General features: G+C 38.0%; 1 protein-coding gene across 2 annotated transcripts in view; it reads left to right on the forward strand.

Annotated features, from left to right (window-relative positions):
• Positions 1-14,761, forward strand: part of spop (speckle type BTB/POZ protein) — a 78,653-nt gene extending 63,892 nt beyond the window's left edge. For both annotated transcript variants that reach the window (XM_051886725.1, XM_051886726.1), the window contains exons 7-11: positions 3,324-3,501; positions 5,374-5,429; positions 8,236-8,358; positions 8,742-8,884; positions 12,590-14,761. In XM_051886725.1, coding sequence (XP_051742685.1) covers positions 3,324-3,501; positions 5,374-5,429; positions 8,236-8,358; positions 8,742-8,884; positions 12,590-12,734 — 645 coding nt within the window. In that variant the 3' untranslated portion in view covers positions 12,735-14,761. The remainder of the gene's footprint in view (positions 1-3,323; positions 3,502-5,373; positions 5,430-8,235; positions 8,359-8,741; positions 8,885-12,589) is intronic.
• The last annotated feature ends 286 nt before the right edge of the window (positions 14,762-15,047 follow it).

Here is a 15,047-nt window from a genome sequence, read left to right on the forward strand (position 1 = left end):
TGCTTTTGTAATTTTTTTTTTAATTTTTCTTTTTTTATACAAGATGGACAAAATTTGTCACCAAAAAAGTCATTCGGTTTAACCAAAATTTCGGTTTTACCAAATGACACATTTGATATATTTGTTGATATTTTCAAACAATGCTAACAGGCTGATATCTAGCTAGCTAGCCAGTAAAACGACAATCAAACATTTTATATTTAGTACAAGTTTTTTAAATATTCCAACATTTTCCATGTTTTATAGCGTTTTTGCACTATGTTGATATATGATGTTATAAAATCATGCCAGAATAAAAAATATATACATTTATTACATTTTAAGATATTTAATCACAAATGAAATGGTTGTATTGGCCTTTGGATGGTTAAACCGAATGACTTTTTGACACTTCAAAATCTTTAAAATACCTTTATATGTAGCAAAATATAATTAAAACCTTTTGGATTCAATAAAAGAGATCTAGTTGTAGTTGTACTACCTTACATACTTTGGATGTCATATCTTTATTTTTTATTATTATTAAGGCCTTTGGACAAAAAAATTACCCGTCACATCATTGACCCGTGTGTGTGTGTGTATATATACGTATATGACGTCTCTTCTACTCACCAAGGCTGCTCTTATTTGTTCCAAAATAAAGCAAAACAGTAATGTTGTGAAATATTTTTACAATTTAAAATAACTGTTTTTCTGATGCTGGGTTGTTTCAACACATGTTTGGGTTAAATATGGACAAATTTGAAATTCTGTGCTATGTCTTTTGCATTGGTGCACAGCGGAGGTGTGTTTGTTATTAAGAGATGAAGTGAGAAGATACTGTGTGGTAATTCTCTAATTAAAGTGTGTGTAATTTGCTCACTGCTTGGTTTGATTAATCAATGAATTCATTATGACCTGGACAAGCTCATTAGCATGAGGCTGATGCAGTGCTAGTAGTCAGGACTGCTGCTGTCCTTAAGTGTGTATTTATAGATGCAGGAAGTCACCTGGCAGTATTGTTTCTTTTTTTTTTTCCCTCTCGTCTTCTCTTCCTCTTTCTGTTTTGCGTGCCACTAATGAGTGAGTGATGAATTTCCACACATGAGTTTAACTCAGTGAGTCTGAGTGTGTGTTGCAGGTTCATTAATCAAATTCAGGAGGAGAATAGCGTACACACACTAGTTTGCACCCTCCTCCCTCATTAGTTCCTGTGTTTAGATTTACACACACAGTAAACAGTTCACTCATACTTGAGTCCAGACAGCACAGAGCTGCTCTAGTGCCCATCTCACACTGCTCATTAAAGTGATGTGCTTGACTTTAAAGTAGTGATCCGTCCTATTTCTGAGGCTGAAGATAAAGTCTTGTTTGTAAACGTACAGATTGACTCAGAACTCCAGTGACTTTTTCAGCAGCCTTGGGAAGTATGTTAACTATTCATTTTCTCCATAGGCTTTAAAAAAAAAAAAAAAAAAAAAAAAAAAAAGAGACTTGAGCCATACGACTTGATATTACAACATTATCTTGAGACTTTTTCTGTCATGATTCATGTTATTTTGAAGTGAACCAAAAATAGTTGAAATTAAAGAGACTAATGCTTTTAATCACCTGCGTATAAAATGGGAACATTTACAACTGTAGGAGCATAAAAACGAACAAACAAAAAGCATCTTTTGTGGTCCCCAACCGGTCCTCATCTTGCTCGTTTTCCCGCCCTCTTTCCTTGTTTGTCCCTCTCCTTCTCGTCTGCTGTCTTCCCTGTTTTCCTTCAGGGGAAAGTCTGCTCCTCCATTAAGAACATACAAGGGTCCTTGACATTTAATTTCCTGTTTGTGGTGCTCTTTTACCCTCTTTCTGTGTGTCATACTCGCTCTCCTCCGTCTCTATCCAGCTCCATCTCATTCTCACTCCCTTTCACTCTTCTTTTGTGTCATTTTGCACCCCTGTCGGCTCATTTTCCTTGATTTTTACCGCAAGATCTGCACTTCTAAGCATTGTGGGATAGTGCTAATTGTTTAATTGGCTAAACTGAGCTTGAATGTCATTATGTAGCAAATAAGACATTTCCATTTTTCTAACATTACCATTACTGACAGTTCAAATAAATTTTAATATACAGTACTTTTATTATGATGCTCAAAATGTTGTAAAGGAAGGCAGCTCACAAGGTTTTGTCGGTCTTGAGGCTTGTCTGTGAGGACTTTTGCTCATTAAAGAAATGTGCCTTTATACGGCAATTAACTTGGTGTGAGAACCTGTGGCATTTCAGTGTGTGTGTGTGACTCCTGGAGTGAGATAAATGAACCTGCTTATGTCTGCGGGAACAGGTGGCTAAGTCAGCATGGTGGCCAGCCACACACACACACACACACACACACACACACACACACACACACATATACATACATACACGCACTCACACACAGAGACCAGTAACAAATTGAGACAATTTGTGTAAATTAAGAGATAACTAGACGGCTGCCCTTGTTGAACAGTCGTTGTAGTGTCCCTCCTGAGCCACTGTAATCAGAATCTACCATTTTGGCTGACATATGGATGTCCTTAAATGTGTCTTTAAAATAAATACAAAAGTTAACCCAGTACACATGAATCTGTAGTGGTTGATTTATGTGTGTGTCTTTATTTTTATTTATTTATTTATTTATTTTTTTTAATGGCCAGTACTGAGACCAGTATGGCTAATCATAAAATTTAATACTAATATAACAGTGTCAAGGTGAAACCAGTTTTATTCTTTACTTTTTCATATGGTTGTTCTTAAATATGACACATGATGCACACGTGAATTTGGTGCCTTAAAGTAGTAGTTGACTTCTAAGTTTTTTATTTTTGTCCACTATCGAGAGCAGGGTTGCTAATGACTGTTATATCATAAATAAATAAATATATAAAAATATATATATATAAATATATATAAATTAATAATAAATATAACAGTGTAAAAGAACACTAAGTATTTTTTTTTTTAAATAAATACTTTTTTTTCACTCAATACTTAGTCAACAGTCACTTAAAAATATTTACAATTGTAAACTATCCATTAACAATTTTGTAAGATTTTGAAAGTGACACAAAGAGGAAAGACCAGTTCTGTTAATCGACCAATCAGACGATACCAATCATCTCAAAATAGTCAAATATCAGCTGATTAATTGGCCTGCCAATATACCAGTCTTTAACTAACTTTACAATGTACACTTTCAATACATGGGCTGATATGCAGGCATCTCTTTCTAGTATGATAGAATTTTAAGTGCTAGATCTAAAATACACATTTTTTTTTTTACGTGCAGCACTGATTTTTTTTTATTTTTTTTTAGGTGAGTGTGGTGCAGGATTCCGTGAATATCTCGGGTCAGAACACCATGAACATGGTGAAGGTTCCTGACTGCCGGCTGGCAGATGAACTGGGCGGACTGTGGGAACATTCCAGATTCACGGACTGCTCGCTTTGTGTCGCTGGGCAAGAGTTCCAGGCACACAAAGCCATTCTGGCAGGTATGTGGTAAACACACACACACAAATACACTCGCATGCACTTTATTAAGAGATTCACATATGCTGAAGTTTATGGAAGCTTGCTTCCGCCACAGAATAAAAAATAAAAAAGGTAATTGCGACTTTTTATCTTAAAATTCTGACTTATTTTTTTCACAATTCTGACTTTTTTTCTCAGAATTGATATAAACTGAGGATGCAACGAGTTATAAAGTCAGAATTGCGTGATAAAAATTAGCAATTGTGAGGAAAAAAAGGCAGAATTGTGACTTTTTCTCAGAATTGAGACAAACTTGCAATGTTATAATGTCCAATTCATGAGGGAAAAAAAGACTGATGTTTTTAATCAGAATTGCGAGTTTATATCTCACAATTCTGACTTTAGAACTCACAATTGCATGTTATAAAGTCAGAATTGCATGATAACTTGCCGTTGCGAGAAATAAAGTCACAATTACCTTTTTTATTTTTTTTATTTAGTGGCAGAAACAAGCTTCCTTAGAGATTTGATCATGCACGAGTTTAAAGAAAATTATTGTAGATGTCTGATATTGGTTGGCTGATCAGTGTTATTTTAGTGTTATTTATATACTATGTTAATATTTATTAAATACATAAAAATATTTACAAGTTGTAGATTTTTGGCATCGTTAAAATCTTGTCACTAAATAAAATTCAGATCTCTCTCTGTCCTGATTCTCTCTTGCTGTGTTCAAAAAATAAGACAGCTGTCTCATTGCCCAGTCAGTCAGTGACTCAGCAGACAGCTTTTTAGTATGAAGGCGCTTTTTATGAAAACTGGTTTTACATTTCAAGAACAAATTCATGAGAGCTTTAGAGATAACCAAGTGAATATTTAATGACTACAATGCTTATATCTTGTTAAAAATGAATCATAAGCTGAAAATGTACATGTATAAACTACTTCGCTGTTTTCAACTGCCATTTCATCTAACTGCCAACCCACATGCACAGGATTGTAGGATATCATAGGCAGCGAAAGGCGCATCTGTGCTGCCTTCAAAAATCAACCAGACAGAAGAATTTTAGACATGTTAGGTGAATATTGGAATACCTTCCTACCGATGTATACTGCCTGAGAGGGCAGTGTTTTTCAGGTTTCAGATGCAGCCTCACTCTCCCGCTGTCGCTCATGGTGAGGCGGGATTCCTCGTTATCTGGCCGTACCTGGTAGTGCTCATTAATCGCCTTGGAGACGGAGCTGATCGGCTGGTGTCTGAGCTGTGATTAGACTGTGTGCGTGAGGGAGAGAATGTGCCAGACTTCACACGATCCTTTTAAACAAGTTAAAGTTGCCCTAGACAGATCAGATTCCATATCCAGACTTAACAGAGAGGAAGGTCTGAGACGCCACCATTCCCTGGGTTAATCAGCCAAAAGGTTTGGCAATTGCACCAAGGCACAAACTATTGGAGGAACCACTGTTAGATGTATAGTTTTTGATGTTGATGACTGAAACATTTCTTCAGGATCCCTGTTCACCATCCCTCTTTTGATTTAACAAAAAGCGCTATGCAAATAAATTGAATTGATTGTCAATTGCCAAGCTACATAAAAGCAGAACTTTTCCTCATAAAAGAGTAGACAATATTGTAGCTGTCTTTTCCAAAAAAAAAAAAAAAATATTTTTCAAATTTTTAAAATTTGTAATGTTGTGATCCATCTCAGAGCTTGTTGATTTGGTTCATGGCTTGAACTCTTTATCGAAGAACATTTTGAAATTGCCTTTGGAGAAAAATAATTGAAACCAAGGCTGCTGAAAAAGTGACCTGTCACTGTTTTGCTCTATTATTCAATTTTTGTCATATGTTTGTGTATTAAATAATCCGTTTCTCTTTTTTATTTTCTCAGCACGTTCCCCTGTTTTCAGTGCTATGTTTGAACACGAGATGGAGGAGAGTAAAAAGGTGAGTCGGGTTTTTTTTTTTTTTTTTTTGGCTCCCTCCCTTCTTTCTCCAATTTTCTCTCATTAAACTTCAAAAGCAGTGAGACAACTCCCGTCCTTTTAGACTGTCACAATCAAAGAGCTCCTCACACCTTTTACATTCATGTTGTTTTTCATGCTAGTGTTTTCCTGATATCTAATTTCTGTAGTTTATACAGTAAGTGTATTAGTGATCTCTCGGTAGGACTTATTTTCTGTCCAGGTGTGTGTGTTTGATCTAATACCTCCGCATTTACACAATTGCTCAACTGTATCATCTTCTTGCTCGTTTTCAATAGCTGATCATAAATCACTATTTGCCATTTTTCTTACATGGCTTTTTAATACGGCAGTCTTATTAGGCCTGATATAGATTACAGCAGTGAGGATTGCCTGTGTAAATTGAGAGTGCTGCACATGCCTATTTAAATGAGGACTGAAGACAGTATGTTATTTTTAGGGCTGTCAAAATTAACACTTGCAATTAGTGAAGTGTTTAATGCCATTTATTTGTTTATTCAATTTGACATTCGTTGTTTAGAATGTAATCTGTGTAATGAACCCAATTCTTGCACCTTAAAAGGGAATATGTTAAAAAGTGGAATTATTGAAATATATTTTACATATTCGCAGCAGTGTTGTTATTGTTAGCTGCAACTAAAACTATTAAAAAATATTTTTGTTCATTGAAGTAAAATTAAATAAAAATAAAACCTTAAAAATTAGATAACTGTAATAAAATAAGTTTGTTGAAGTACATAAATTACTCAAACTACAATAAAGAAAAAATTATAAAAGGACACTGATATAAATATAACTATAAAAGCAAATTAATAAGTACTGCAATAGTATATAAATAATACTGAAATGACACCCCTATACTTCCCCTGACACGCTTCCTGCTCTTCCTCTTATCATCATCTATGATATTCCCATGTTTCACCATCTGCTGATCCAGTATTCCTCTGCCTCCCTCCTCCTGTTGTTCTCTCCATATCCCCCCTTTCCCAGTGTTTCATCATGCACCATTTTTTGGGACAGGATGTGCTTGCTTTTGGGGTTTGTGGAGCAGTGAGATTTCCTGTTGTTCCTTTTGCTTGTGCGGCTTATTAGCTTTGTGAGGATCCATGCAAATATGTGAGACTGAGTTTAGTGTTGAGTGTGTGTGTGTGTGTGTGTGTGTGTGTGTGGTTAATAGATGAATGATGGGATCTGGGGCTCAGTTTGTGTATAGGCACGTGTGAAAGCGATTGTGGCCGCATGTATGCGTCAGGTTTAGATGATGGTTGAGGCTCAGTGCTTTGGCTGTGGCATCTGTAGAATATTGATGGCTTTGATGCTCCAATAGAGGGAGTCTAAAAAGAATAGAGAGGGAATGCCTCATCAGAGAGAGACTAAACAGATGAGTTGCCCTTTACATCTAAAGGTAAGACTACTGAAAATCTGCATATGAGGTTGTCTGGATACTTCACCAGAGCTCCAGGTGTAGACCAGAGTACTTTTGATGTCCAAGTTCAGTTTTTTTTGGTTGGTGTGGAGCTGTTTTAGGAACTGTGGAAAGCCTGCATTCTTTATCTCTTGAGATGCATCCACAGTAGATATATGCAAGCATTACTGTACGTTAAAAGTATATTGACTTAAAAAAGGCGAAAATGCTGTTTTCATTTACTCACCCTCATGTTGTTATAATCCTGTTGGACTTTCATCTGTGGAACACAAAAGATATTTCTGTTTTTGTTCATAAATTGAAAGTCAGTGAGGTCTAAAATAAAAATGTTTTTTTTTTTTTTTTTTTTTAATAAAGAAGTCTCTTCAAGGCTACATTTATTTGAGCAAAAATACAGTAAAACAGTAATATTGTGAAATATTACTAAATTGTAAAGTAACTTTTCTAATTTAGTATCTTTTGAAATGTAATTTATTCCGATGATGGCAAAGCCTTTGTAGTTTTAGTCATAGAATCGAAAACATCACAACCTTCCAATTGTTTTTGTGACTTCGCCTCTTAAATTTTACCTAGTTACATTTGTAACTAGTTTTTATTATGGTACTCACATTGATGACACAAAAGTACCAGAGTTCAAAATACAATCTGCAGAGGGAGTCAGGTAAAACTTTGTGTGAAAAGTGTGGAAAAAAGCCTGAGATGTGACTGTTGTTGCACCTTCAGGCTACACAGATTTTTATTTTCTCTAGTAGCTTTTAATAAATTGTTTTTCTTTTAAGTGAACTTTTTCATTTGACCTTGCCCTGTGTCTGTGGGTGGGGTGGAGTTCCTAACTGTAGCTGCCTTAATTAGTCCAGCTGTGATGGACGGGCTGGGAAGGAAAAGCCTTTGTTACCAACACGACAAACGACAAAGAGCTTGTGCTCCAGCAGCCTTGGGCAGAAGAGAGAAACTCGCGACACTCTTTCCGGAACATTGGTCAGGGCAGGAACAGAAAACGAAATGAGTCTTTCTGAACTATATATATTAATTTGCTTTGAGACACTCTGTCCTTTTGTGTGCGTGTATGCACTGTACGGTGGAGGTCAGTGGTTGTGTGAGTTCGGTGTAGGCTGCTCAAGGGACACCATAGGAGCTCATGAGTGGAAAGGCCAAACTCTGGTACGATTATGCATTATGCTTCTACAACAGTTTTAACACCCTGAACTGTATGAGGTCCAATTACATCAGCTCTTAAAACTTCAAAAGCACAGTCAGTAGATTGGCAGGAATCTTGAGGGACTTCTGATCTGATGTTCTCAAAGACTGAAAGTTTGACCAGATTCTGCTCTTTCCTGTCTAGAACCGAGTGGAGATAAATGACGTGGAGGCTGAAGTCTTTAAAGAGATGATGTTCTTCATCTACACTGGCAAAGCACCCAACCTGGACAAGATGGCTGATGACCTGCTCGCTGCTGCTGACAAAGTGAGTATTGTGCGCATCCTCTCATCCGAGGAAGTATAAAAATACGTTTATTGAAAGGTTAGTTCACCCCAAATGAAAATTCTGTCATTAATTACTCACCCTCATGTCGTTCCATTTTTTTTTTTTTGTGCATGAACTAACCCTTTAAATGGCACGATGACAACTTTTTTTTTCTTCACACTTCATGCATTCACCTCTTTTATTTATTTTTTTCTTGCCATACACACCAATAAAATTACCAGAATGTGCATGTGTCGTAAGCAGCAAGAAAAAATGATAATCAAGTGTTATAACAGAGCCGATGGCTGCCAGCAGTACTTGCTTTGTTTTGCCAACACTAGCACACAGATTTTCATTATTGAAGTGCATGCCTCTGTCTTTAGTATGCTTTAGAGCGGCTGAAGGTGATGTGTGAGGACGCTCTGTGCACCAGTCTGTCCGTGGAAAACGCAGCAGAGATTCTGATCTTGGCTGACCTGCACAGTGCTGACCAGCTGAAGACGCAGGCCGTCGACTTCATCAACTAGTGAGTGGTACTCCAGTCAGTAGTTCAGATTGTACTTGACCTGCCTACATTTTCAGTGGCCCCACCGAAAAATGGATTAACAAGTGCGTGTGTGAAAAGTACATATATACAATATAAATATAAAATACATTTAAATATTGCCATTGTTAAATGTTAATCAATTTTGTGGTGGAGCCACTGAAAAAAAAATTAACTATTGCCATTATTAAATGTTTATCATGGGAATATGTATTTTTTTTAAATTGTATACTATATCATATAAATGTATATATAAATATTTGAATTAAATTCAATCTTTTAGAAAAAATCTTAAATATTCTTAATATTAAACAACTTTAGTTTTGTTTTTGAATAACTAAACCTGGCACTCATCATGAACAAAAGAAAAAAAGAAAATTAAATCAAATCAATTATTATAGGTATATAAAAAAAATTATGCAATAAATACATTTACCAGTTCCTTTCAGTCTTCTTAGAATAGCAAATTCTGTTTGAGTTCTTTCAATTTACGGTTATCTTCACTTGTTCTCCCCTTCTCTGTTCACTCCGCACTAATCTTTCATGCTCTATATTGTAGATTTATTTTTTTTAACTAGCTTGTTCAGTCTGTCTTTGCAGCAGCTTTATTGGACGGTGTAATTTTGAGTTCATTTCGTGGATGGCAGTAACTTGGCTGGCATAAAACTGGACTGTGGCCATCTCATTTCAGCTCTCTCTCTCTCCATCTCTATACAAAACACCCACCGCCACAACAACAGCAGAGACAGAGGGAGATCAATAACAAGGGCAACACAGAAAATAAACATGCACACCAGCACCCCCTCCCAAAATGATTCGTCCTCTCTGCCCTTCTTTTCCTGCATTCATGTTTGCTGCTTATGTTATTGGTTTATGTGCTCGTCTTTCTCTTCTCAAACGGTTTTATTGCTACATGTAGGAGTTTAGTGTCAGAGTGCAGCAGTTTTCCCACAGTGCCAGACTTTGTCCAGTCATCACAGGACAGGACTGCCAGCAGGAGCATCCCCACTGCTCAGGAAAACAAAGTGAAATTTTGCGAATGAATAAATTTAAAGCAATACAATGAAAGATGTATTCTATTTCATTGTCCTCGCTTTTTGAACAAATACAACAACTATACAGCAAAGCTACTGTAGTCCGATTTGAGAACAAATGACTTTAAAAAACATTTTTTAAAATAAAAGCCTTTCCGACAGACAGCATACAGTTTGGGTTCTATAAAATTAATTTCTTTATTTATTATATAATAATTGCTGAGCATCTTTGCAAAAATGCAGAGACGCAAAACCAAAAAAGAAATGCGTGAAATCTTTTCGAAACTGAAGAGAAAAAAGCTGTTTGATGTATACATAGAGTAAAAGGTTATGAATATTCTTCAAGAAAAATTATTTGGCAATCTGAAAGGTCTCAAACTCATCCACATGACTCATTGACAAAATTATTTGGAGCGGATAATGGATTAACATCTGATTTACTGAATTGTACTAAAATAATTGGGGATGTATCAATATATAAAAAGGAATCTGTCTATCTGTGTGTGTATGTGTGTGTGTGTGTGTGTGTGTATATATATATATATATGTGTATGTATGTATATACAGTATCTCACAGAAGTGAGTACACCTCTCACATTTTTGTAAATATTTTATTATATCTTTTCATGTGACAGCACTGAAGAAATGACACTTTGCTACAATGTAAAGTAGTGAGTGTACAGCTTGTATAACAGTGTAAATTTGCTGGCCCCCTCAAAATAACTCAACACACAGCCATTAATGTCTAAACCGCTGGCCACAAAAGTGAGTACACCCCTAAGTAAAAATGTCCAAATTGGGCCCAATTAGCCATTTTCTCGGTGTCATGTGACTCGTTAGTGTTACAGGGTCTCAGGTGTGAATGGGGAGCAGGTGTGTTAAATTTGGTGTTATCGCTCTCACTCTCTCATACTGGTCACTGGAAGTTCAACATGGCACCTCATGGCAAAGAACTCTCTGAGGATCTGAAAAAAAAGAATTGTTGCTCTACATAAAGATGGCGTAGGTTATAAGAAGATTGCCAAGACCCTGAAACTGAGCTGCAGCACGGTGGCCAAGACCATACAGCGGTTTAACAGGACAGGTTCCACTCAGAACAGGCCTCGCCATGGTCGACCAAAGAAGTTGAGTGCACGTGCTCAGCGTCATATCCAGAGGTTGTGTTTGGGAAATAGACATATGAGTGCTGTCAGCATTGCTGCAGAGGTTGAAGGGGTGGGGGGGTCAGCCTGTCAGGGCTCAGACAATACGCCGCACACTGCATCAAATTGGTCTGCATGGCTGTCATCCCAGATGGAAGCCTCTTCTAAAGATGATGCACAAGAAAGCCTGTAAACAGTTTGCTGAAGACAAGCAGACTAAGGACATGGATTACTGGAACCATGTCCTGTGGTCTGATGAGACCAAGATAAACTTATTTGGTTCAGATGGTGTCAAGCGTGTGTGGCGGCAACCAGGTGAGGAGTACAAAGACAAGTGTGTCTTGCCTACAGTCAAGCATGGTGGTGGGAGTGTCATGGTCTGGGGCTGCATGAGTGCTGCCGGCACTGGGGAGCTACAGTTCATTGAGGGAACCATGAATGCCAACATGTACTGTGACATACTGAAGCAAAGCATGATCCCCTCCCTTCGGAGACTGGGCCGCAGGGCAGTATTCCATGATAACGACCCCAAACACACCTTCAAGACGACCACTGCCTTGCTAAAGTAGCCGAGGGTACCTAAACCCTATTGAGAATCTGTGGGGCATCCTCAAACGGAAGGTGGAGGAGCGCAAGGTCTCTAACATCCACCAGCTCTGTGATGTCGTCATGGAGGAGTGGAAGAGGACTCCAGTGGCAACCTGTGACGCTCTGGTGAACTCCATGATATATGATATATTGGAGTTCTCAATGAACTCCAAAAATAATGGTGGCCACACAAAATATTGACACTTTGGGCCCAATTTGGACATTTTCACTTAGGGGTGTACTCACTTTTGTGGCCAGCGGTTTAGACATTAATGGCTGTGTGTTGAGTTATTTTGAGAAGACAGCAAATTTACACTGTTATACAAGCTGTACACTCACTACTTTACATTGTAGCAAAGTGTCATTTCTTCAGTGTTGTCACATGAAAAGATATAATAAAATATTTACAAAAATGTGAGGGGTGTACTCACTTCTGTCCAAAAAAAAAAAAAAAAAAAAAAAAAAAAAAAATATATATATATACATAAAATCTATCTTCCACTTATGCATTTACAAACACAAGGCTTTTTCATATAAAAGCTGTTTTTGCTTTCCCCCCTGTCTTGTTTACTTCCCATTTATTTTGGAAAGCTTGTGTTTGTAACCTGTTCTTTGTGGATGGTTGACCGCGCAGTGACCTTTTGCATTGGGGAAAGTGGTATGGGTATCTGCCCGCAAGGCCTGACACTGCGAGCAAGAGCTGCAATTAATGCCAAGTGTTTGGGGGCAACAACATAGTGGGGTTAGGGGGAGGTCAGCATCTCACACACAAACACACTCCGGGTAAATGTCGTTAAAGGCCATTTTTTGGTGTGCGTGATAGTGCAGTGCGAGTGCCCTCGGGATGCTGAGCTCAGCGAAGAGGGTTTATTCTAAATGTTTGTTTGTTTCTTTCTCTCTCTCTCTCTCTCTCTTTCTCTCAGTCATGCGTCCGATGTGATGGAGACCTCAGGGTGGAAGTCAATGGTGGCGTCCCATCCTCACCTGGTTGCCGAAGCATACCGCTCCCTGGCCTCCGCCCAGTGCCCTTTCCTGGGCCCTCCCCGCAAACGCCTCAAACAGTCTTAGTGCCGCCCCTTACTGTTACCTAAGCCGCACACCTACACACACACTCAACAGACAACTGCCTACAAGAGGGGGGGAGGGCGCTATTTTAGATTTACATCCCCCCCCAAGCTCTGTCCCTTTAGATGCCTAAACCAGCTCTTGACCTGCCCCTCCCTTCACGTTATCCAGACAGACCCCTCCGGCGCAGAGGACCCTGTTTGTTGCTGCCCTACTGTCGGGTTCCTGAGTGTGGAGGCTGCCGCAGGTCGATTACTGTCCAAAAATGTGGCCATCCTCTGCACCAGTCTGGCCGTCTGTTCCAGAGAGAAATGATCCTGTTGGACTGGATTCGTGAGCGTGGGTGGATGGATCAAGGTTGAGCTTTTTTGGTTGGGCAGTTAAACATGAGATGGATTAAGACTTGACTTTTTACGTAACTCCTTCCACTGGCACTACCTTGTGCTCTCCTTCACTGTGTGAACCGGTTCTCCATCTTCGCTTCATCCCTCCTTTAAAAAAAATGATTGGCCGGTAGACATTCCCCTTTACTGTCATGAACTGAGGGTTTTTTTCTTTCGAAAGGAATAGAGGACAAACTCCGTTATTGCAAAAGAACCTTTTTAATAGGTAGCATGTGTCTTCGTAATGACGACATCAGCGTTTAGTAGATTCCTGTGTGACTTTATGAATCCTGTATGACGACAAACAGCTTTTTCCAGAACTGTCCTTTGTTTCTTGGGAAAATCGAAACATAGAACTTGCCACCTTTATGAACTTACGACCCACAAGCTAGCCTGGCTTCCCAATGGAGATGGAGTTCAGATGGACTTACAGTGCTTTGGTCTCCTTTTACAGGGTGAATAAATTGACGAATCCGGCGAGGAGTGTAAAAATGGGGAAATGCTCATCAAACTTTTTTTTTTTTTTTTTTTCCCCTTCCTTGTGATGTTTATTTGGGATTTTTCCTCTTTGTAGCACTTGTGTATTTGAATCCAGGCTTTCTGTATGAAAAAAAAAAAAAAGCCCAAAAAACTCAAACCTGTCTACATTTGTGTATTTCTTTTTGTTTTGTAACAGCCACAACAATGCTTGTGTTATGGGCATATCTTGGCAGTTATTTTGCTTTCTGCTGATTTCATTCTCTCTTTATATTTGGTCTCAGTCATGGATTAGACAAATTTGGAGCTCTTGCTGAAACAGAGAATTGGCTTTTTTAAATAAATAAAAAGCCTGTCCGACAGACAGCATACAGGGTTTTTGGTTCCATAAAAGGAATTTTGTACAGGGCTTTATCTTGTTTGGTAAAAAAAAAAAAAAACAGTGTACCCTATCACATAATAATTGCTGAGCATGCTCACAAAAATTGGGTGAAACGTATCCAAAAAAAAAATAAAACGAAACCTCTTAGTATATGAGAAAATGTAACCTTCAATAGTATGGGGGAAAAAATACTAAAGTCAATGGTGCCCCAAAACTGTCTGGTTACAAAATATCTTCTTTTGTGTTCAGCAGAACAAAGAAATTCATACAGGTTTGGAACAACTTGAGGGTGAGTAAATGATGACAGAATTTTAATTTTTGGGTGAACTATCCCTCTAAGAGGGAAAAAAGGCGTTCAACAGATATAGAGACTAAAGGCCCCGATATACAGTACGTAAAGTAAAAATGAAGAACAAATGGTGTGATGTCATTTCAAACAAAATCGTGTCAAAATGAAGTTTGTTTTGTGTTCGTTTCAGGAGTTTGTAACAGCTTGCCAAAGCGAACTTTCTGGAAAAAATGCTATTGAACTACCATAAGTCTGTGAGACTTGGATGTAAAATCCTCTCTGGTTCATTTCTTCTGTTTAGTCCATCGAGGTCATACGTCCACAAGTAAAAACATAAATACATTGGAGAATCACTTTATTGTAGAAACTGGGTTTGTAATTCTAATTAAAAGAGACACTGACACTGTTTTTTTATGTTTAATACTGTAGAGCTGCTTGATTTAAAGCGATCTATTTGTATAACGTGCTATACAAATAAATGTGACGTGACTTTACTGAAGTGCCGACTTGCAGAGGTCATGCAAACATCCACATTTCTATGATCAGATGCTTTCTTAACTACCATTTTCTCACAACTGTGATTTTAGTTGTTTACTTTTTTGAGAGGAAAGCACGGAGCATATATTTACATATTCGTATAAAGGTCGCTCTCAGCAGCGTGGGCGGCATCAGGATGTATACTGCTGGCCTCGTATTTCAAACTTTTTACCCCTAAGCATAGAAAGAAGAAGAACTTTGCTGTGAATATATCGGGGCCTTAAAAGGTCATAAATATTCTTCACGAA

This window comes from Ctenopharyngodon idella, chromosome 3 (genome assembly GCF_019924925.1).
Source record: "Ctenopharyngodon idella isolate HZGC_01 chromosome 3, HZGC01, whole genome shotgun sequence".
Classification (NCBI taxonomy): domain Eukaryota; kingdom Metazoa; phylum Chordata; class Actinopteri; order Cypriniformes; family Xenocyprididae; genus Ctenopharyngodon; species Ctenopharyngodon idella.